At 56.8% G+C, this 24,361-nt stretch overlaps 1 protein-coding gene across 2 annotated transcripts in view; it reads right to left on the bottom strand.

The window, feature by feature from the left end:
* The window catches only part of REXO1 (RNA exonuclease 1 homolog), a 33,942-nt gene extending 18,763 nt beyond the window's left edge, over positions 1 to 15,179 (bottom strand). Inside the window, exon 1 of one of the 2 annotated variants that reach the window (XR_002518849.2) lies at positions 14,876 to 15,179. Coding sequence is in view for 1 of the 2 variants with exons in the window: in XM_003919633.3 (XP_003919682.2) it covers positions 14,876 to 15,032 (157 nt within the window). In the remaining variant the exon portion in view is untranslated. The remainder of the gene's footprint in view (positions 1 to 14,875) is intronic. The other variant, XM_003919633.3, reaches the window with a different exon arrangement.
* Positions 15,180 to 24,361: the final 9,182 nt, after the last annotated feature.

Here is a 24,361-nt window from a genome sequence, read left to right as displayed (position 1 = left end):
GCTATGGAGGAGGTGGGAGGGCTCACCGCAGGCAGCTGCCGCCTTTCCCTTGAAATCATATCAACATTGTGCCCATTTTAAAGATTACATTTAGGGGCCAGGCGCAGTGGCTCACGCCTGTAATCCCAGCACTTTGGGAGACCGAGGCGGGTGGATCACCAGGTCAGGAGTTCAAGACCATCCTGGCCAACATGGTGAAACCCTGTCTCTACTAAAAATACAAAATTAGCCAGGCATGGGGGCACGCACCTGTAATCCCAGCTACTCAGGAGGCTGAGGCAGGAGAATCGCTTGAACCCAGGAGGCAGAGACCACACCACTGCACTCTAGCCTGGCGACAGAGCAAGACTCTGTTTAAAAAAAAAAAAAAAAATTACATTTAGGGCCAGGCTTGGTGGCTCACGCCTGTAATCCCAGCATTTTGGAAGGCCAAGATGAGCAGATTGCTTGAATTCAAGACCAGCCTAGGCAACATGGCGAGACCCTGTCTCTACAAAAAATTCAAAAAATTAGCTGAGCGTGGTGATTGCGTGCCTGTGGTCCCAGCTACTTGGGAGGCTAAGGTGGGAGGATCTTGAGCCTAGGAGGTCAAAGCTTCAGTGAGCTGTGATCACACCACCGCCTTCCAGCCTGGGCAACAGAGCAAGATCCTGTTTCTAAAACAAATAAAATTAAGTAGCATTTAGACAGGAGGACAGATCCGTGTGTCCGTTTTGGACCACCCAGAACTCTGCGCAACTGTGTGCAGAGCCACGAGGTCCGGGCAGCCAGGGGAACGTCACACAGAAGCCACAGCCGAGGCAGCCGGGCTCTTCTTTGCCTGGGCCATGCCACAGCCGAGGCACTTCCAGGAAACGTCACATGTGCCCAGCAGGTGCAGAGGGGCCCACTCTGGCACCATCTCACAGCCGAGGACCCTGGGAGTCAGCAAGGGCACCCGACTGGGATCAGCAACAGTGGCTGCCGGTTCCTCTGCGCGGGAAGGGCCAGCTCCCAGGCCAGGAGGATGCTCCCGGCAGGACAACGGCCAGCTGGGGCTGGGTGTCAGCCCCCACCGAGGGGGAGGGCAGTGGAGGCCAGCAGCACGCTCAAGGGCGCCCTGCCCTCCCAGCCCACTTCACTGAGGGAGGCTCCGGCTCCTCCCTGACCCAGCTGGCTGTAGAGCACGCCACCCCTGCCATCCACCTGGTGAACAGGGCAACTAGTGCCAGCCCTCCCCCAGCCCCGGAAGTCCTGGCTGCCCAGTGACGTGGAGAGTCCAGGCCAAGGCCACTGTGGAGTGAGCTGCAGAGATTCATGGGGGGGGGGAGGTGACAGAGCACAACTACTGAGGAGGGGCAAGGCCAGGTCATAAAGGGATGCAGAGAGGAGGAAGAGCCCGCCTAAAGGGAAGGCTCTCCTCCCCAGGCAAGGGTGGGCAGCAGCGAGACTGGGCCCCAGGAGGGCAGGCGGGGGTGGAGGGGACTGAGGCATCTGAGGGGCTAAGGATAAGGGACTCTACTCAGGGGCTTCCACCTCCTTTCCCTAGACCCCAGGGCTCTAAGACACAGCCTGCGAGATCAACCCAGGCCAGGGGAGCCAAGAGTCATTGGCAATACACACGCCAGCCAGCAGACACCCTCAGGCCCTTCCCAAAGGAAGGAAATTCAGACCTCCGGACATTGTGAACTCTGAAAGGAGAGACCATTTCCCCGCCCAAAAGGTGCTTCAGGAAGGTCTTGGAAGGAATAGCACCTGCCTCCCAGGAGCGGAGCCAGGCCCCCAAGCAGAGGGCAGCACCAGGGCACAGGTGATAAGGGTCCAATCTGGGGAAGGTGGCCTTGTCTTTCTAACTAGAAACCTGTGTGAGTACTTGTTTTGTTGTTCTGTGGAGACAGGCATTGCCCACACTGGAGTGCAGTGGAGCCATCATAGCTCACTGAAGCTGTGTCTCCCCGGCTCAAGCGATCCTACTGTCTCAGCCTCGCAAGTAGCTGGGACCACCCGCGCGCTCCACCACACCCAGCGAATTCTTTTCTGTTTTTGGTACAGACGGGGGTCTCACTGTAACTGCCCAGGCTGGTCTCAAACTTCTAAGCTCAAGCAATCCTCTCACCTGGGCCTCCCAAAGCACGGCTTGTCTTACAAGGGCTATGAAACCTGCCCCAGCCTTCAGCCAACAAGTGGGAAAGGGCAGGGGCACCTGGAGGCCGGAGCGGCACACTCTCCAGAGGGGGTTCAGCATTTCCACTCCGGGGTGGAGGCTGCTACCGCCTCCACAAAGGCTGCACCAAAAAGAAAGCGGGTCCAAGAAGACCGAGGTCAGGATCTGCACCAAGGCCTCCCCTCCCTCCTCCCTCTGGTTACTGGGCTCCCCCGCCCTGCAGCCTGTGACCCGCTGGTGCTGGAAGGCAGAGTCCTGGCCTGGGCACTCCAGTCAGGTCTGGGAGTTTCACACAGGAAGCTGCCTGGGGGTTGGCCATGGCTGCCTGCAGCTCAGAACAGGGGGCACGGGGTGCTGAGCCCCTGAAAGGTGACCTGAAGCTGGTACGCACCACTGCCTCCCTGGGCCGCCCCGTCCCACTCTGCCCGAGGGAGCTGGGTCTGGGTACCTGTCAGGACTGGAAAGGCCCTAGGGTGGCATCTACATGCCGCTGGGTGCCCTGGGAGTCCACCCGGGGGTCACATCTAAAGGACGACTCGGCCAGGTGCGGTGGCTCACACCTGTAATCCTAGCACTTTGGGAGGCAGAGGCGGGCAGATCACTGAGGTCAGGAGTTTGAAACCAGCCTGGCCAAGGCGGTGAAACCCTGTCTCTACTAAAACATACCAAACAAAAAAAATTAGCCAGGCCTGGTGGCAGGCGCCTGTAATCTCAGCTACTTGGGAAGCTGAGGCAGGAGAATTGCTTGAACCTGGGAGGTGGAGGTTGCAATGAGCCGAGATTGCACCACTGCAGTCCAGCCTGGGCGACAGCGAGACTCCGTCTCAAAAAAAAAAAAAAAAAAAAAAAAAAAAAGCACCCAGAAGGCCCAGTCCCTGCTCCAGGAGACCGCTTGGTGGGCCCTGGAGGCCTCTCACTGCAATGAGGCATCAGCAGGACTGGCGCCTCCAGCCCAGGCTGTGGGCCCCGCATACTGGCCCCGAACAGGCCAGGCAGGAATCCCAGGAGGAAACAGACAGTCCCTCCGGCCTGGGGCTTAGCCGGACACTGGCACGACAGATAAGCAAGACTCCTCCCAACCTAGCCCCCAGGGGAGCCATCTGGGCGGCCTGAGGCTTTGAAGATGGAAACAGGAGAGAGCATTCCCAAAACAGCCACAGCGGCAGAGGACGCACGGGGCTGACCCTCGCGAAGCGCAAGGCAGGGGTTGGTTGTATCCACGAGAGCGCCCTCCCCATGACAGACCTCTCTGGGAAGAGGGCTCTAGAGGACAGCACCCCTGAAGCCCACCTCCTGTGTACGGCAGAGTAACCATAAGGTCCCCACAAACGGCCATACGTCCACTCTGGGGGTCTCTGCTCCTGGGGCCTCCCCTCCCACCCTCACGGCGGGACGTCCTCCAGCCCCATTCCTGGACATGCAGGTGCCCGGGGCCCTCTACACACAGCCCACTGGACAGATAGGAACCCGCTGCTCAGAGGCAAAGGGACCAGCACTCCGCACCCAGAGGAGGCCCACAGCTCTTGGACCACAAGGGGCAGGAACAGGGTCACCTGGAGACGCCTTCGAGGAGGGGTCTGGCCAATGCTGGAGGCCTGGACCTCCACCACCCAGCGGCTTCCAAGACCCTCCCTGAAACCCAAGGTGGCCCAGCTCTGCCCCACCCCCACACCAGACTCCGCCCAGACAGCAGAGCTTGCGGTGGAGGCTGGGCTGTGCCTGCAGCGGCAGCGCCTGGGGTCCACCCCACAGCCCACAGGGTCCTCCTCCACCCACAGGGCTGAGATCTGAGCCTCCCCTCTGCTCCAAGGCATGGCACCCCCCACCTCGACAGTGCAGTGCCGGGGCTGCCCAGCAGGTGGAGTCACACAGCAGGGTCCAGGGGAGAAAAAGAAAAAGGTCCCCGCCTGACCGGGGACCAGCAGCTCCGCTCTCTGAGGCGTCCTGGGCATTTATTCACCTCATGGGGTGGCCGTCCCCACGTGCCATGACTGGACGCGCTGCTGTCCCAAGGCATACAGCTCAAGGTCGGGGGACAGGGTCGGTAACCAGGACAGAGGTCAGCTGCCTTTCAAAACAATGTAGAAACAGGCTGGGCTGGGCACGGTGGCTCACGCCTGTAATCCCAGCACTTTGGGAGGCCGAGACGGGCGGATCACGAGGTCAGGAGTTCGAGACCATCCTGGCTAACACGGTGAAACCCCGTCTCTACTAAAAAATAGAAAAAACTAGCCAGGCGAGGTGGCAGGCGCCTGTAGTCCCAGCTACTGGGGAGGCTGAGGCAGGAGAATGGCGGGAACCCAGGAGGCGGAGCTTGCAGTGAGCTGAGATCAAGCCACTGCACTCCAGCCTGGGCGACAGAGCGAAACTCCGTCTCAAAAAAAAAAAAAAAAAAACTAGCCGGGCGAGGTGGCGGGCGCCTGTAGTCCCAACTACTCAGAGGCGGGAGAATGGCGTGAACCCAGGAGGCAGAGCTTGCAGTGAGCCGAGATCACGCCACTGAACTCCAGCCTGGGAGACACAGCGAGACTCCGTCTCAAAAAAAAAAAAAAAAGAAACAGGCTGGGCGCAGTAGCTCACGCCTGTAATCCCAGCACTTTGGGAGGTGGAGCCCGAGGCCGAGGCAGGTGGACCATTTGAGGTGAGGAGTTTGAGACGAGCTTGGCCAACATGGGGAAACCCCATCCCTACTAAAACTACAAAAAATTAGTCGGGTGTAGGGGTGCCTGTAATCCCAGCTACTTGGGAGGCTGAGGCAGGAGAATCGCTTGAACCCGGAAGGCAGAGTCTTCAGTGAGCTGAGATGGTGCCACTGCACTCCAGCCTGGGCAACAAGAGCGAAACTCCATCTCAAAAAAACAAAACAACAACAACAAAAAACCGGCCGGAGACAGTGGCTCACGCCTGTAATCCCAGCACTTTGGGAGGTCAAGGCGGGAGGATCACCTGAGGTTGGGAGTTCGAGACCAGCCTGAGCAACATGCAGAAACCCTGTCTCTACTAAAAAAAAATACAGGCCGGGCGCGGTGGCTCAAGCCTGTAATCCCAGCACTTTGGGAGGCCGAGATGGGCGGATCACGAGGTCAGGAGATCGAGACCATCCTGGCTAACACGGTGAAACCCCGTCTCTACTAAAAATACAAGAAAATTAGCCGGGCGAGGTGGTGGGCGCCTGTAGTCCCAGCTACTTGGGAGGCTGAGGCAGGAGAATGGCGTGAACCCGGGGGGGCGGAGCTTGCAGTGAGCCGAGATCGCGCCACTGCACTCCAGCCTGGGGCACAGAGCGAGACTCCTTTTCAAAAAAAAGTAAAAATAAAAATAAACTGAAACAGAAGGGTACAAATGGCAAAGGACAAGAACTGGAGGGGAGGGGCCTGACTGCCACCACATGATGGGGCGGGGCCAGCGGGGCCTTCTCCCCTGTGCCTCTCCACCCCTGCCAAGAGCCCACCTTGGCTGTGAGCCACTTCCATAGTCCACACAGAGTAAGTTAAGAGTCCAGCTCTCAGCCAGGCACGGTGGCTCACGCCTGCAACCCCAGCACTTTGGGAGGCCGAGGCAGGCGGATTGCCCGAGCTCAGGAGTTTGAGACCAGCCTGGGCAACACAGTGAAACTCTGTCTCGACTAAAATACAAAAAATCAGTCGGGCGTGGCGGCGTGCTCCTGTAATCCCAGGTAATGGGGAGGCTGAGGCAGGAGTATCACTTGAACCCGGGCGGTGGAGGTTGCAGTGAGCCGAGATCATACCACTGCACTTCAGCCAGGGCGACAGAGCGAGACTCTGTCTCAAAAAAAAAAAAAACACAGTCCAGCTCTCAGCTCCTCCTCATCCCAAGGTCTTTTTTGTCCCCAAAGCACATTTCCCAGTGGGTGTTTCCAGGGTTCCTGTGCTCCCCGTCGGGCACAGGGGACTAAAAGCATCCAGGAGCCCTGCAGCCTCTTCCAGGGGCTCACAGAGAAGCTGGAGTGGGCACCTCTGCGGGGCACTGCCCCTCAGCCAGGGGTTCACATGTTCCGAGGATGGGTGCCGTGGCGCCTAAGGAGGACCCTGCACACCAGGGTGACTGCAAGCATGAGCTGTTTTTGTCACTTGGTGACCTGTGTGCAGGTGCTGGGGGGCGGCGGCGGGGGCGCTGGCTGACAAGGTGGGCCAACCCCGGCCCCATCATTCATTCCTCCAGCACATATTCTCTTAATATCTGCCCAGGACCTCAGAGAGGGCACACAGCCTGCAGAGCGCAAAGGGTAGGGCCCTCCTTCCCTGTCTCGTCCACTCCCCCAAAGTCCATTTCCTCCAGGCAGCCCTCCAAGGTCCTCCCTGCAGAAGCAGCAGTGCCGGGCATGGTTCCTGGGATACAGAGGTGGAAGGCATGGTGGAGCCCTCACCTCACTCCGCCTCCTCGGCCAGGGCACACAGGGCTGTGGCCAACTCGGGCCTGCCCAGGCCCACTTCCATGGCTTTCAGACCCTGCCTCCCTGGGGCCTGTTCCTGAGGCAGTGCTGGCTCCCTTTTGGTCTCTGAGGGCCTCTGAGCCACCATGAGAGGAGGAGGGAGGGGTCTCAGAAAAACGGACTGTGACCTGTGACCGTTAACAGGGTGCAGATGGACCTATCGCCAGGACAAACGGACAGGCTGGGAAGCCACAGGGCGGGGATACGCTTGGAGTGCACGCCGGACCCACACCCCCAGGCACACACTCTCCGCCACCTTCCTGGTCCTGCCCCCGCCAGGCTCTTCTGGGCACCCCAGGCTTGATGGAGTTGGCCCAGGGCACGTGTCTGCAGAGACATGAGGAAGGAAAGAAAGTGGGAAGGGGAAGGAAACACTGACCCAGAGGCGCAGGCCCCTCCATGCCCGCGGCACATCGACTCTCCAGACGCGAGTCTCTGTGGCCACAGGAAGAGACTGCAGAAAGCCGGGAGTCGCACACTGCCCAACGCCGGCAGCACTCCCAGGCTGGAGACACAGGAGACAGCACGTCAACAGTGAGCCCCCGTCGGCCACGAGCTCCCAAGCAGCCCCAAGCCCAGAGCATGAGAACATTCCAGGGTTTCAGCGGGCTGTCTCCATCCCCAGAGCCCACAGCCCTAATCCCACTTCCAGCCACAGGCAAACTCCTACTCGTCCTCCAAAGCCCATCCCAGTAATTGTGTGCTTGGAAACACTTGCCCCACTCCCCTACAACTCCGAGTGACACCCGGGCCCACCCCACGTCACCCACTCCACTCCCTCCAACTCCCAGTGACAGCTGCCCTCTCTCCTGGACCCGGGCCCACCCCACGTCACCCCCTCCGCTTCTGTTTCCCGAGTCCCCTCAGCCTAGACCCACAGACATTGAGTCCAGATGGACCCAGAAAGGGCCTTGGAGGGCAACAGGACCAGCTCCTGGCTTTACAGAGAACACTGAAGTTCTGTGGAGTGTGTGTCCAGGCTCAGCCCACAGCTCGTCCCGAGTCCTCCTACAACCACTCCTTTCCTGAGGCCGGAAGCAAGGCAGGTCCCGGAACCCCGGCCTCCAGGCATGCAGCCTGTCATGGGACGGGAGGCGCTCTGTCCTTGCAGCCGTTCCCAAAAACTTCTCAGAGCCTAAGGAAGGGACAGCACCGAAACAACCAGTGCACATGGGGCTCCTCCAAGGGTCCCCGAGGACTCGGCTATTAGCAGAGGAGGAGGAAAGGTGACGTGAGAGGTCCCCATGAAGCTCAGGGACCCCCAGGATTGCCCTGACAGGCTCCTGGCTCCCTGGGACCCAGGTGTCTCCTTCTATCCTGTTTATTTCCTTTTCAGGTTTTTGCTTTTTGTTCTGCCACAGATCACACCAACAGTGTACCCACTGCGTGGACTGCGTGAGGAGCGAGCCACGGCCCTCGCACCCAGCGCTCCCCCAAAACCTGCCTGCTCCTCTCCAGGGGCTGCTCTGCAGAAGGGATTCTGAGGGTGGGGTGGAGGGTGGCCCCCCAAACCTGCCTGCTCCCCTCCAGGGGCTGCTCTGCAGAAGGGATTCTGAGGGTGGAGGACAGTGTTTCCTCGTCAAAGTGAGGCCTGCTACGGCACAGCCTGCACGTTTCCTGTCACACTCAGATGCTACGACCCCATTGTGCACAAGAGCTCACGGAGGTTCAGGAAGCAACAGGCTCAAGGGGGTAACGCCCAGCAGGTGGAGGCTGGAGCCTTCCTAGCGAGCTCTGCCCCACAGAAAGCCAAGCAAGATGACTTCATTCCAGGCCGTGGTCTCTAGAGGGACAGAGGCCGGCCACTAGCACCAGCGCCTCAAGTCTGCAGTCCCTGGAGGAGATGGTAAAGCTGCAGAGGGCTCTGGGCGGGGGGCACAGGGGGTGGCTCAGGCACCACAGGAGTCCCCGGAACCCCTCCCAGCTGGCACACTTGTCCCTGCTGACCCCAGCCCCAGCGAGCTGCCCTGCCTCTCCTGTCTCAGGCTCTGGGGCCAGGGACGGTGGTTCTCAGGGCCTCTGCCTCTCCCTATAGGCAGACCACCAGCTCAGCCATCCCTCTCAAAAACAAAAAAACAGGCCCAGCGCAGCGGCTCATGCCTGTAATCCCAGCACTTTGGGAGGCTGAGGCAGGTGGATCACCTGAGGCCAGGAGTTCGAGACCAGCCTGGCCAACATGGTGAAACCCCATTTCTACTAAAAATACAAAAATGAGCCAAACGTGGTAGCAGTCGCCTATAATCCCAGCTACTTGGGAGGCTGAGGCAGGAGAATCACTTGAATCCAGGAGGCGGAGGTTACAGGGAGCTAAGATGGAGCCACTGCACTCTAAGAGCCTGGACGACAGAGCCAGATTCTGTTGCAAACAAAACAAAACAAAACAAACAGAAAGGAAACACAAAAACAGGCTGGGCCAGCAGACCAGCATCCTCGGCCTCGTCCTCGGCACTACTGACCCCAGGCTAGATCCCTGTCTGCGGGGCTGTCCCTGGCTCTGAAGGGTGCTGAGCAGCGTCCCTGCCTCCGCCCTCTCTGTGCCTGCACCCCAAAACTGGCAACCGAAACATCTGCAGACATCTCCCAACATTCCCAGGGTGCAGAATTGCCTGTCGGGATCCGCCACTGCTCTACTGAAGACCTAAGCAAAGAATCCCAAAACATAAATACCACAACCAGTCCCGACTGACAAGGCCCACGCCTGGAGACAGGCTCCGGGCCCAGAAGCCAGGTTTTCAAAGCTGCCCAGGCACTCGGGAAGTCAGGTGAGGACCTCAGAACCTTGGGAAAAGCCCCCGAAAAAAAAAAAAAAACAGAATCCAACCTCACCCATGAGGCTTCTCCTGGGGCTCTTCTGTATTTTCTGAGGTTTCTAAAACAAACATTTCCCCAGGGCAGAAAACAGACCTTCCAAAGTAAAGTGCCCAGACACCCACGGCAACACAGACAGGCCCCCGGGCCCTGGGAACACAGACAGGCCCTGGGAACCCGGCGCTTTTCCCATCGCCATCCACCTGGAGGAGAGCGGCCAGCGCAGTCCTGCCAGCATCTGCAAGAAGGCGGCTGCTCCAGAAACCCCAGGCCCCTTTCCTCTAATCCCCTCCACACAGGAACATCAAGAGCCACAGGGCAGCAGAGCCACCCACCCTGTGGTGGGAGCATGGGCTGGGGTCTCCTCCTCGAGGCCAGGGCAAAGCTACAACCCCCAGCCAAGAGGGTCCCAGCTTGCCAGGGCCCAGAGCCGCAGCTGGACTCGCAGGCTCCCCGGCGAGCGCTGAAAAAGAAATGGCCTCAGCACCACTGGTGGTTGTCACCACTGGGGTCGGGGAAGCCCAGGGACGCTGCTCAATGTCCTACAATGCAAAGAATGGCCCACCAGACAACAATCTGGCCCCCAATATCCCTAGCGGCAACTGTCCCTCCAGCAAGCTCCATAGCTGCCACTCCAGGCCAGGCAGGTGGCCCCGCTGGTCCAACTGCCCATCTGCCACCTGCTGGTAAAATCACCCCCAGGTCCTCATACGCCCCAGCCAGGCCTGGGAAACCAAAAGACAATACTGCTGGCTGTGGGGGTTCTCCCCCAGAGTCCGTTCCTTCCTGGACGCAGCTCACTGCGGATGAAAAGTTGTACCGAGGAGAGCACACACTGTCAGGTCTCTGAAGGCAGCACAGGTGGTCGGATGGCACCTTCACTGCCCCACGGAAACCCGGTTGTCACCCAGCCACCAGGAGGCAGCGCAGGACGCGGCCAGTGGGAGTTCCTGACCCTCCTGCGAGGCCAGAGATGAAAACAAGCCACCCTTGAAAGCGAGGCGCCGTTCTTGGCCTCCTGCTCCCTTCTCACCTGACTCAGGGGCCTCAGAGTTTCCCAGGAGAGCCGGCAAGCCCTGCCAGATCAGCAGGCTCCTGGGGCTCAGCTGCCTACTGGGGGAGGGGAGGCTGTCACCGTCACCAGAGAGCCAGGCCTGCCTCAGGCCCATCCTTGGAAGGCTTCAAGTTCCCTCCTTCTGTTCCCAGCCCACAGAGTCTGGCAGCAGAAACGGCTGAGGAGGCAGGCAGGGCCCCGGTCCACCCACATCCAGCCCAGCACCCCCAGTCACCAGCCACACGCACACAGGTGAGTGGCCTCCTGATGCTGGGCCTCAGTTTCCTCATCTGTAAACTGGGATGAGCCACTCCCACTGCTGTTTGGGAGTCACAGGCAGAGTCCGCCCAGTACTGATGTGGCAACGGCCAAGTCCAGAGGTAGGCACCCCAGAGCCCATGGGGGGGGCCACATCTGAAGAGTCAGAAGGAGGAGGATCCCTGCCCGACCCGACTCTGCTGGAAGGCTCACGAGATACTGGGTACATGGCGGGTGGGCTTCAGGGCTTCCCATGTACCTGGAGCTGCTCCCTGAGCGCCTCTACCTCAGGACCCCGCCCTCTACAGATGCAGTTCTGGAGTCGCCTGGAGCCCCAGCTGGGACGCCGTCAATGGCCCCACCCAGAACCACTGGCACTGGGCCGCCAGATCCTGAACCCGACTGCGGGATCCCCGAGGACAGGAGCTGTGTGCCCCGCACACACGTCTGCCACCCACTTGGCAGTATAGGACGGCCCCTTCCCCAGGCCCAGGACTGTTCTGCTGGGGCCTGAGTCGGCCTGTGGCGCAGCACCAGCATTCCCTCAACGCAGTGCCCTCAGCCTCTGCCTTCCTGGGTGAAGCATCATCTGGGAGGGCGTTCCTGCCAGAGCCATGAAGCCCTGGGCTGAGGCCCACCGTACCTCTGGAGAGCCCTCGGCTTTCCTGCAATCCTCCCCGTAAGGGTTCCCTCTCCTGGAAAACGTCGTCCTGCCTCTCAGTAGGGCACAGACACCGTGAGATGCCACAGGGAGAGCGGGGCAGTGGGCAGGGGCCTGGGCTCTGAGGTCAGATTGGAGGAAGGTGGGATCTAGCCCTGCCCACTCCACAGAGACAACCAAGGCCCTCCCCTGCCACCAGGCTGCAGCCAAGGCCCAGGCAGCAGACAGCGGCCACTGTGGGGAGAGTAACGCTCATTTACAACTCTCAAGGCCGGGATAGAATGTGCCCCTCTAGGCCGGGGCTGCACGTCCCTGCATCCCAGGGCTACACGGTGCCCGCCGTAAGGGCTGCTGAACCATCCCTCCAAGCCACCCTGGGCAGGTCCAGCCGGCTCTCAAATGGCTGCACAGCCCAGCACGGTGCTTTACGCCTGTCATCCCAGCACTTTGGGAGGCTGAGGAGAGAGGATTGCTTGAGTCCAGGAGCTCAAGACCAGCATGGGCAATAAAGTGAGACCCCGTCTCGGCAAAAATTTTACACATTAGCGAGGTGTGATGTCACATGCCTGTGGTCTCAGCTACTCAGGAGGCTGAGCCAGGTGGATCCCTTGAGTCGAGGTTGCAGTGAGCTGTGATCGTACCGCTGCACTCCAGCCTGGGCGACGAAGTGAGACCCTGTCTCAGAAATTAATTAATTAAATAAAATGAGCACGTCCAGGGATAAGAGCCCAGGAGGAAACCCGAGTCCTTCAGCTGTGTTGCTCAACGTCGCCAATGACCCACTGAGCCTGTGACCCAGGGCCCAGCATCTTCCTGTTCCCGTCACAGCTCCACCAAGCCTCCCCAACCCTGCCTGCCCTGGTGCCCTCATCAGATGCTCTCTCCTCCCAGAGGCCCTGGAGGCTCCAGACCTGCCCTGGTCAGGTGGTGGTATGGGCAAAACACGTTCCTTGATAAGCCCCCTTTTCCCCACCAGCAGCAAATAGCTCACAGGGTCACCATGCAGCACGTGCCCAGCACAGAGCATGGCGCCACAGGTGTTCCAGGGCTAGCTGAGGGCCTTTCACCTGAACCTCTGTCCACTCTCAATCCTGGGAGGCCAGCGTTCCTGTCTATCTCCTCTCTGGAGGCTGCTGCCCTGTCCACCCTGAAATCCCCTTGAGAGGACATGGCAAAGGCTAGATCACGCCAGCCTCTTCAAACCCCATAGAAAACTGGGCGTGTGTAAATGTGGAGGGTGGACATGGGACATGCATTCTCCCCTGGTGTTCTCAGAGGTCAGTCTGATGAGCATGTTACGGAGGAGGAAACAGAGGGTCAGAGGAGCCTCACGGCAAGGAAGATGGATCCTGCCTCTCTGCGGGGGAGGCAGCCTTCTACCAGACAGTAACAAAAAGCCCGACCACCCCACCAGAGATGGGAAAAGGAGTTCATTCTTACCAGCAGAAGGGAAATGCAGACACACCATGGTAAGAGGCAGGCAGCCACATTTTTCCCATAGGAACGTGAGGCAGACAGGAAGACTACATCATCCAAGGGACCCTCAAAAATAAGCCTTTGGGGCCGGGCGCAGTGGCTCACGCCTGTAATCCCAGCACTTTGGGAGGCCGAGGCAGGTGGATGACCTGAGGTCGGGAGTTCAAGACCAGCCTGACCAAAATGGAGAAACCCTGTCTACTAAAAATACAAAAGTAGCCGGGTTGGTGGCACATGCCTGTAATCCCAGCTACTCGGGAGGCTGAGGCAGGAGAATTGCTTGAACCTGGGAGGCGGAGGTTGTGGTGAGCCAAGATCATGCCATTGCACTCCAGCCTGGGCAAAAACAGCGAAACTCCATCTCAAAAAACTCAAATAAAATAAGCCTTTGGGAAACAAATGGGCCATTTGGGATGCACACAGATATCAAAAGCCTGACTCGCGCCGGGTGCAGTGGTTCACACCTGTAACCCCAGCACTTTGGGAGGCCGAAGCAGGAGGACTGCTTGATGCCAGAAGTTTGAGACAAACCTGGACAACATAGCGAGACCCTATCCCCACAAAAAAAAACACAACAGTTTGCCAGGTGTGGTGGCACGCGCTGCCCACAATCCCAGCTACTCAGGAGGTTCAGGCAGGAGGACCCCTTGAGCCCAGGAGGTCGAGGCCTCAAAGAGCTGTGACCGCACCACTGCACTCCAGCCTGGACTACAGAGTGAGACCCTGTCTCTAAAAATAGGGTGAAAACGAGCATCGTGAGTCGGGTGTCACAGCCTCCGAGAAACCTCTCCCACGCACTGCCTTCTTCACCAACTCCCCGCCCCCGCCAAAGCTGGCTGCGTGCTCCCAGGACATCACGACCCATGCTAAGGGATCTGTAGGCACATCTGTCGGCAGGTCCCTAAGAGCACAGCCAGCATCGTACGCGGCTCTGAATCCCCCGCCTCAGGCACAGCAAAGGGGAGCTGACAAGTGATTGCTTGCATCTGTCCACCTGCAAACAACCGCCCACAGGTGCAGGTGTCCTAAGCACACTTATCAGGGAAATCAGAAAAAAATGCTACCTTTTCTGGCCAAACAGGATAATAAACCTATTCTTAACTCCCAACGAAGATATTCCTCTTTTGAAGGAAAAGGTTCTGAGCTGAGACTGTTTCATTGAGGTAAAAGTGAAAACAACGCTGGAAACTCACGCCCAGTGAGGAAATCTAGGATTAAAGAAGTCAGGGGCTGGGGGAAGCAGAGAGCCACTATCAAGGGACAGAGGTCACAGGGGAGGCTGAATGACATCACACTCGATAACCCTCCCTCCACGCCTTTCCTTGCGATGTCCTTTTTCTCCAATCCAAATTCCACATCTCCTCCAAGAAACGCTGCCATGACGATGAAAACCACCATGACGCTGTGAGGTGGAGTCCACCAACGTCCTCGGCCCGACCAAAAGCATGGAATTCCTCGGAGCCCACTTAAGTAAGCTTTGACTTCCTCCCTGCCCAGTCATGCTGGACACAGGGCTCGACACACTCAGGAGACGATCCTCGGACCATCCTGACTCAACGACTGGAGACGGAGGCTGCCAGAGGCGCGGCCGGAGGAAACGTCTTGGAAATAAACAAGGGCAGCCACAGGCACATGGGGTCCGGGAAGCGGCGGGCGCGAATCAGCGGCAGGAGGAGTCCAGGGCCTGCCTAGTGCCGGCCGCGCCCGTCTCCCGAGCCCCCTCGTGCCAGGCCCGGTGCCCGGTACTCAACATGCGCTCGCACTCCGCCCTCTAGACAGCCCTGGTAGGACGCGTCCTCCTAGTTGACACTTCATACTCGTGAAGACGAAGGCTTACAGAGATCTAGTGCTTTGCACCGGGTCCCCGGGTGGGTGGTCCCGGTCCCGACTGGGCAAACCGTCGCCCGCGAACGTGTGGGGAGGGGACTGGGCCGAGAAGGGGGACCCCGGGCGGGACCGGAGGTGGGCTCCAGACCCGGGTAGGGGAGCCGAGCCCAAGGCGAGCAGGCGGGCGGGAGTTACCTGCTGCGGGGGGCGCCTCTCCGCCGTCACCGGGCGCGCCGGGGACCCGGGCCCCGCGGTGCCGGAAGTGGCAGTAGGGCCGCCGGCAGGGCCCCCCGGGCGCCCCAGACCAATAGGGGCAGTCAATGGCCCGGAAGAAGCCAGTGGAGCGTAGCATGGTCCGTCCCGCGGCGGGGCCCCGGCCCGGAGCCGCCCGGGCCCCCGGGCCCCCTCACTGGCGCCGCGGTCGCCGCCGCCCGCGCCTCACGGACCCCGCCGCCGCCATCTTGCTCCGAGGCCCCCGGAGGCCCTCGGGACGCCGCCGCAAGGGACCCCGGGAGGGGCTGCCCGCAGCGCGCCTGCTCAGAAACGCCGGCTCCCGCGCGACCGAGGCTGGTGGCGGACCCCTGGGCCGGGACAGACGGCCGCGGGAGGAAATAAGGACGGCGGAGGCTGCCCTGCCTGCGGTCTCCGGGAGCCTCGCCAGCGCCGCCGCCCGGCCTTTGGCGGCTGTACCGGCGCCATCTTGAGCCTCAGGCCCCTGAGGCGCCAGGGCTGTCCACGGCGCGCCTGACCAAAAAAAGCCCCACGGGGCCCGCTATGACTCATTTGCATATTATTTCCATTCGTTAGCATATCACCTTAAAGCGCCCTCTGCTGGATGAGGAGAGTTCTGCGGGGAGGTGGCCTTAAACCTGGACCAGGTGAAACTCACGGGTGAATTACTCCGTTCACACTCTTTCAAACTTCCCTCGCCCAGGTATACAGCTAGCTCTCAGGAAGCGCCTTAATTTCCCCAACCTCGACTCTTATCAGTCTAATGACCAGGTCCACATTCACTTATTTGTTCAACAAATATTGAGCGCCTACTGTGTACCAGGCTAGATGGTGCATTTTAACAGACAAACGAGGAACAAGGCTGGGATGGGGTAACTCTGTAGTCTGATGGGGTAGGCCCACATCTTAATGGGAAGTTTAATCTGGTGCATTTTGGTGAGATTGTAAAATAGTGCGACTGCTATGTAAAACAAAAAACCCAAAAAGTTTGTTTTTAAGAGACAGGGTCTTGCTCTGTCACCCAGGATGGAGTGCAGTGGTGCGATCACAGCTCACTGCAGCCTCGACTTCCCTGGCTCAGGTGATTCTCCCACCTCAGCCTCCCGAGTAGCTGGAACCACAGGTGTGCACCATCATGCCTAGCTAATTTTTTGTATTTTGTGTAGAGATGGAAAAAGTTAAACAGAGTTACCCTATGAGCAACTCTATTCCTGGGTATACACCCAAAAAGAATAGAAAGCAAAGTCTTAGGCCGGGCACAGTGGCTCATGTTTGTAATCCCAACACTCTGGGAGGCTGAGGCGGGTGGATCACTTCAGCCCAGGATTTCAAAACCAGCTTGGCCAACATGGCAAAACCCTGTCCCACTAAAAGTATGAAAATTACCCGGGCGCGATGGCTCATGCCTGTAACCCCAGCACTTTGGGAGGCTGAGGAGGGAAGATCACCCAAGGTCAGGAGTTTGAGACCAGCCTGGCCAAGATGGCAAAACCCTGCCTCTACTAAAAATACAAAATTAGCTGGGCATGGTGGCGGGCACCTGTAGTCCCAACTACTTGGGAGGCTGAGGCAGGAGAATCACTTGAACCTGGGAAGCGGAAGTTGCAGTGAACCGATATTGCACCACTGAACTCCAGCCTGGGCAACAGAGTGAGACTCTGTCTCAATTAATAATAATAATACAAAGGTTGGGCCGGGCGCGGTGGCTCAAGCCTGTAATCCCAGCACTTTGGGAGGCCGAGAGGGGCGGATCACGAGGTCAGGAGATCAAGACCATCCTGGCGAACACGGTGAAACCCCGTCTCTACTAAAAAATACAAAAAACTAGCCGGGCGAGGTGGCGGGTGCCTGTGGTCCCAGCTACTCGGGAGGCTGAGGCAGGAGAATGGCGTAAGCCCGGGAGGCGGAGCTTGCAGTGAGCCGAGATCGCGCCACTGCACTCCAGCCTGGGCGACAGAGCGAGACTCCGTCTCAAAAAAAAAAAAAAAAAAAATAATAATAATAATAATAATACAAAGGTTAAGATGGCAAATTTTACGTTATGTGCATGTGATTTTACAATTACAAATAAATGACAGGGTGCAATGATGGGGCGACGTGAGTTGGGGTGGGTCATCAGCGACTCTGCAGAGGACTTTATCTAATCTCAAAGCTGTGCCATCACGGGCAGTGGAAGGGCAGACTCCTTGTCATGGCTCCTGATGATGTGGGGGAAATGAAGTCTCATTTATGCAATTGCTCCATCCGTGCCCGCTGGTCTTGGTCATTCATTCAGCAAATAATTACTGAGCACCTACTGTGTGCCACACAATGCTGGAAACATTCATAAGCAGAGAACCCCACCCTGGTGGAGGTGGTGGTGTAGGCAGGGAGGCAGACAGTGAACACAGGGATAAGTAAGTCAGACAGCCTGAAACGAGGTGGAAAGTGCTTTGGGAAGAGAAACAGGAGAAGAGCCTGGGCTGGGGACAGGCAGGGCTGGTCTGGGTGGTTCTATGGGGAAGGCGGGATTTGTGCGGTTTTAAAGAAAATTAGGGACGGGCATGGTGGCTCTCGCCTGTAATACCAGCACTTTGGGAGGCCGAGGCAGGCAGATCACTTGAGGTCAGGAGTTCGAGACCAGCCTGGCCAACATGGTGAACCCTCCATCTCTACTAAAAATACAAAAATTAGCTGGAGGCCGGGCGCGGTGGCTCAAGCCTGTAATCCCAGCACTTTGGGAGGCCGAGACGGGCGGATCACGAGGTCAGGATATCAAGACCATCCGGGCTAACACGGTGAAACCCCATCTCTACTAAAAAAAAAATACAAAAAATTAGCCGGGCGTGGTGGCGGGCGCCTGTAGTCCCAGCTACTCGGGAGGCTGAGGCAGGAGAATGGCGTAAACCCGGGAGGCGGAGCTTGCAGTGAGCTGAGATCCGGCCACTGTACTCCAGCCTGGGTGACAGAGCGAGACTCCGTCTCAAAAAAAAAAAAAAAAAAAAAAATTAGCTGGGCATGGTGGCGCGCGCCTGTAATTCCAACTGCTTGGGAGGCTGAGGCAGGAGAATCCCTTGAACCTGGGAGGTGGAGGTTGCAGTGAGCCAAGATTGCACCACTGCACTCCAGCCTGTGACAGAGTGAGACTGTATCTCAAAAAAATAAAAAATAGATAAATAAAAGATGAGGGAGCTAAGCAGGTTTCTGGAGGAAGGGCATTCCAGGCAGAGGGCACAGCCCTTGCAAAGGCCACGTGGCAGTACTGTGTCTGGTGTGTTGGAGGAGCAGTGAGGAGGCCGGTGTGGCTGGAGCAGAGTAAGGAGGGGGAGAGAGGGAGGAGGGAAGGGCAGAGAGGACGGGGCAGGTCGTGCAGAACCCTATGGGCTTCAGGGAGGACTTGGGCTTTGACCGTGAGGGGAGTGGGAGCCATGGAGGGTTGTGGGCAAAGGAGGAACCAGACTTGCCCCAGGTGCTCACAGACGCCCTCTGGTGGCGGTGAGGAGGACAAACCGTGAGGGCACCAGGTGACCAGGGCGAGGGTGATTGCACTGGTTCAGGTGAGTCGTAGCGAGACTAGACCGTCAGGGTGGAGGCCCTTACAACAAGGAAAGGTGGCCGGATTCTGGATCTATTTTGAAGGTAGAGCCCAGGGAGTTTTAAGATGGGCCAGATGTGGGTGGTGAGACACACAGTCCTTGGGGAGTCACCCTGGACTCCCCAAGGATTTTGACCTTGCAGAATGGCACTGCCCTCGACTGAGGGGGCGTGGCAAGGGCAGCCTGTGGGCGGGAGGGACGCCCAGGAGGGTCGGGGTCCCAAAGGCACCAAAAGGATGGCGCTGTTTCCGGGCATGTGTGTTGTGGATGGGGCGCTGTAATTTATTTTTTTTATTTTTTATTTTTTTGAGACTGAGTCTGGCTCTGTTGCCCAGGCTGGAGTGCAGTGGCCGGATCTCAGCTCACTGCAAGCTCCGCCTCCCGGGTTCACGCCATTCTCCTGCCTCAGCCTCCGGAGTAGCTGGGACCACAGGCGCCCGCCACTTCGCCCGGCTAGTTTTTTGTATTTTTTAGTAGAGATGGGGTTTCACCGGGTTAGCCAGGATGGTCTCGATCTCCTGACCTCATGATCCGCCCGTCTCGGCCTCCCAAAGTGCTGGGATGACAGGCTTGAGCCACCGCATCCGGCAGGGCACTGTAATTTAAAAGCCTAATGCGAGCACGTCCATCAGAGATGGAGGGGTGAGGCTGCGCGTGTAGACACCACATTCCAGACATTTTGCTTCAGAAGGGCAGAATACCAGGCAGGTGATTTATCTAATTCCTTTTGGCCAGGAAAGAGGCGCTGGAGGCAAGTGGTAGAAAAGAAGTAACTTTATTGACCAACAGGTCAGGGCTCTTGGGCGAGGTTCACCGGTCCTCTAAGCGGGGCCAGGGAAGTTGAGCCGGCGCTCTCGGGCGAGGTTCCTCGGTCCACAAGCAATGGGGCCGGCCGGTAAGTTCGCTGGCCTCGGATTTTTAGTCCCCGGCTTGGAAATGGAGGCAGCAGGGACAAGCGCCGGTGGAATGCCCCATGTTTCTGTTTCCTCAACATCTCACCAGCTCGCCCATTGGCCCGCTTTTTCCTGCCTATTCGCCGCACTGACGACAAAGAACCCTGTAAGTAGCAGTAGGGCTGGGCGTCTTTTTTCTGTCTCACTCATCTTACCTTTTCCCACCCAAGAAATCAACCCCATGACTTGGCACCAAAGCCACACCGTCTGGCTGCTTCTCGCTGCTGGCGTAGTTAGGGTCTGAGATTTGGCAGTTGGGTGTAGGGATGCAGGAGCATTTGATTGAAGGTGACTGGTGATTTCTTTTTGAATCCGGCCCCATAAACCTTTACGGTAATGGAGGGTTACCACAGACAGAGGATTAGTATGGGGATTGAAATGGAAGACCTGCTGTACCCTGCAGTGAAAGCAGCCATACCAGTGTCCCGGGTTATAAGCATTAAATTTAAAGCCCTTTTGATTTTTGTTTAATGTTTGGACATCGGTGGTGTCAATCCAGGCCTGATTCATTTATGTAGTAGCAACACTCCCCTGCAGCAGCATGTTCCTCCTCAGTGGTAAGAACATTCAATGCCCGCCTATTGTGTGCTGACACTTGAGCTATTGATGTAATTTGGCTGCAAGGAGGCCAGGCTGGCTGGCTGAAACCTCTATGGCTTCCTGCAGCCAGAGAGGTCCACTGGACTGGGAGGGGCAAGCCCCTGTGGCTGGGCCCCGAGCGGCTACAGATGGCAAGACCTCAGTCAGCCACCGTCACCGCCTGTAATCCCAGCACTTTGGGAGGCCGAGACGGCAGATCACGAGGTCAGGAGATCGAGACCATCCTGGCTGACACGCAGGGAAACCAGATTCGCTACTAAAATACAAAAAACCAGCTGGTGTGGTGGCGGCACCTGTGGTCCCAGCCACACGGGAGGCTGAGGCAGGAGAATGGCGTAAACCCCGAGCGAGCCGGCCGAGATTGGCCACCCCACTCACACTCCAGCCTGGACAACAGAGCCGCAGGACTCGCCAAAAAAGAAACCCCACGACCATGGGAAGAAAAAATAGCCCCGCTTTTTGAATTTTGGCTATTGAGGTGGTAAGTTGTGAAGCCGTCTGAATACCTTTGGTATAGGGTTAGGCGAACTGCGCCTGACACCGGACGCGAAGCAATTGGCTGGATGGATGCATGGCCGGCAACCTGGCAGAGGCCGATTCTACAACGCAGCCCAAACGGGAGCTGGTCCGACAATACGGGTGTATCACTACACCAGGAGTTGTTTGGGGGCAGAGCAGGCGAAGACGGATTTCTGGTTTTGGTATATTGGGACTCGGCGGTAATCTCGCTCTTTGGGGCGTCGCGGAGTCCCGCTGTATTCCCGGAAGAAAAGGGTGTTGAACTGCTTACCAAGGGGCCTCGCTGTTTCACAGAGGTGGCGTGGGTGCGACGGCCATGTTTAGCTGCTCGTGTTAGGTTTAGCCCTTGACGGACAAGTTTTAACCATGAGAATGGGTCTTTTTTATTAGGGGGATTTAACTGCTCTTGTAGGTTTTGTTCCTGTGATTTTATGACTGAGGTTAAATTTTGTAGGACTTGTATATTTTTGGGGAGGGATTTTTGCTGGACAAGTGTCCTTTTTATTAGGAGGGTGGCAGTGGGATATGAGTCCCAAACGCTGTTTCCGTAAAGTCCTCCTTTTACTCCGTCCGCCCATCGGGAGTCCCAGGGGTCTTTTATGTTTAGATGATATTTAAGGGGGTCACTTCTTCCATCGTAAGTGAAGAGATATTTGCTGCTTAACTTTCTGTCATGTGTATTATCTAGCATTGAATAGTGTATTTTACAATATTTGTATGGGCAACCCAGATTGGTTTGTTGCCAATAGTTTTTACAATTGTATTCTGTCTGGTCATGTAGGAAACAGATGGATGGTTGAGCCCATCTATCAGCGATGGAAGTTAGGGAGAAATTTATGGAAAGAGCAGATTGACAGCCTTGAGGTGAACAGTCTGCAGTGCCTTGCAGAACTGTATGTTGCTTGTTGGTGGAGGACCAAGTTTCAGTTATGGAGAATCTCCATATAAAGGTTGGGTTAGTAATTGCTGTTGGAATGTAGAAGGATAGTAATAATAAAGTGAATAAGAAGACTTCTATCTTTCTGAGTAAGCGAGAACGCGACTCAACTGGAGATATCTTTGTTTTTTTGTTTTTTTTTTGAGACGGAGTCTCGGCTTGTGGCCCAGGCTGGAGTGCGGGCTGATCTCAGCTCACTGCAAGCCCGGGCCCTGGCTTACCATATTCTCCTGCCTCAGCCTCCTGAGTAGCTGGGACTACAGGTGCCTGCCCACCTCACCTCGGCTAGTTTTTTTGTATTTTTTTTTTTTTTTTTTGTGATGGAGTCTCGGCTTGTGGCTAAGTGCAGGGCCGATCTCAGCTCACTACAGCTCCGCCTCCGGTCTACGCATTCTCTGCCTCATTCTTCCTGAGTAGCTGGGGACTATAGGCTTCACACCCCGCCCCAGCTAGTTTTTTGTATTTTTAGTAGAGACAGGGTTTCACCGTTAGCTTGCATGGTCTCTGATTCCGACCTCGATTCAATCTGGCCCTGCCCTCCCAAAGTGCTGGGATTACAGGCTTGAGCCACCGCCTGCCTTCCTTTTTTTTTTTTTTTTTTAGTAGAGACGTCACCAAGTTAGCTAGGATGGTCTCGGGATTCCCTGATGGTGATCCACTCTCCCCGGGCCTCCCCGCCAAGTGCTGGGATTTCAGGCTTGGAGTTTCACCAAGGCCTCAGCCTATGGTACTGGAGATATTCTACAAAGGTGAGTAGGTGAGAGAACTGTGTTGGGCTTGGGGTCTGGGGCAAATAGAGATCTGGGGTATGCTGGAAACTCTGCCAGATTTGTGTACAGTATGGTGAGGAATCGATGGTCATAAAAGGCCTGGAAACGTGTTAATTAGGCTTGGTGAGCTTGAGGTGGTGGAGCGAGCTGAGCCTGATCCGGCACTTGTCGCTCTCTGGGGCCCCTCTCAGCTGTGGACATGTGGGACCCAGTGTGTGAGGCCTACGGCTGCTGTGTGTGTGTGGATATGACAGAGCATGGGCCTTTCCACCCACAGAAAGGTGTGTGGATTATAAGTGCCCATCGGAGGGCGGGTGCTGGTTCTGCATGCTGTCTTAGCAGTTGTCTCAAAAGAGTTGAGTATGGAAGGTACGGCCAGCGGAGAAGAAAGGGTAGGCAGCCAAGCAAGGTGAGGGGTCGGCCAGAACTAAGGTTCGAATGGACTGGGAGGCCTGTTGGTTCAAGCGAGGGCGTCTGCAGAGCCGGGTTAAGGCTAGAGGCAGGAGGGCTCCAGGACTGTCGGTTCGAGGAGAGTTTGCGAGTTGTTGTTTGATTGGTCCGTTGGCTTTCTACTTTACCTGAGGATCTGGAGTCTATAAGGGATGTGGGAGTTTCCAGGTGATGTGGGAGGAGGGCTGCCACCTGTTGGACTACCTTGGAGATGTGAAGCAATACTGGTCAGACTGGAGGGTGAGGAGGCCTAACCTAGGAATAATGTGTGTTCAGTGAGTATGGAGGCCCTATATTGGCAGTCTCTCCTGTGGATAGGCCTCTATCCATCCTGAAAAGGTATCAATGAGGGTTAAGAGATATTTGAATATTTCTATGTTTTGGCATGTGGGTAAAATCAATTCTACACCTTCTGGCTGGTGTCCTCTGAGTTGGTGACTTGGGTGGGAGTTGCTAATGCCTTGGAGGATTTGCAAGGACTTGAGGCATGAGGAGCACTGTTGGCTGGATTATAATTAGGTGTTTCTGGTGAGCAGGCAGTGACGCCTAGGAAGGCCAGTTATATAGAGCCTGGGTCCCATGTGTAAGGAATTATGTGTGTCTTAAGACGGTGTGTGTGAGCTGTGTTTTAGGAACAACTAATTTATTATTGATGTAAATCCAATTGTCTGTGGCTGTTCTGGCTGTTGAGTCTTGTAATAGTTTGGTTTTTCTCCCTTCCTGCGTAATTAGGGGTATATTGGGGAGAAAGAAAACAGACAGAAGGAAGTGGTAGGGTGGAGAATCCAGCAGCAGATTTGGCATGGTCAGCAAAATCGCTGTCAGCTGCCACCGGGTTAATAGCTGCGTGGAATCTGATGACCTTACAGTGTAAGGATGGCTTTGGAAGGCTGATAAAGCGTCTACAGGCTTGCTTTTGCCGATTATGGGGGTACCAGGTGGTTAGGAACCCTTTCTTTCCATAGATGACAGAATGGGTGTGTAAGAAGGCATACTTAGAATCCGTGTATAAGGTTGCATTGCTTTTTCCTCTAGATAGGAGGAGAGCCCTAGTTAAAAGGGGATAAGTCTACCTGCTGTGATGTTGTTCCTTGTGGTAAAGGCTTAGCTTCTCTAGAACAGTGGATTATCAGTTAACTACTGCACGGCTGGTCTGTTTCGGAGAATTTATAAAAGAACTGCCATCCACAAATAGGGTTAACTGGGCTCTCCAAAGGCTGGGTCATGTAAAATGTAAGTGACTAGTGGTTGGGCCCTAAAAGTTCTGGGAGGTTCAGGGGTTGTTTGAGAGGGCTGGGGAGTAAGGTTGGATTTAGAGAGGAGCAGACTCCCAGCAATGGTAGAGTCTTCTATGAACAAGAGGTGGAAAAGGAAGCCTGACGGGCAGTGGCCGATTTTGTGGGCAATAAGGTCTTGGAAGGCAGTGGGTAGAGAAGACTGTCAGGCTGCAGCCTCTGATGATGTTTCTGCTTCCTGGGTTAGGACAGGCCGCTGCCAAGAGTCCGAAGGCAGTGGGCTGCCACCCTCAGGCTGCAGTGGACTAATTGGATAGATATGCCACAGGACGGGTATGTGGTGCCTACAGGTTGGGACTAAAAGGCCAATAGCAACTTTTGTCTTCATCTTGAAAAGCTGGAAGGGGCGCT

The sequence above is a fragment of the Papio anubis genome, chromosome 20 (assembly GCF_008728515.1).
Source record: "Papio anubis isolate 15944 chromosome 20, Panubis1.0, whole genome shotgun sequence".
In the NCBI taxonomy this organism is placed as follows: Eukaryota; Metazoa; Chordata; class Mammalia; order Primates; family Cercopithecidae; genus Papio; species Papio anubis.
This window is presented reverse-complemented; position numbering and strand designations above follow the sequence as displayed.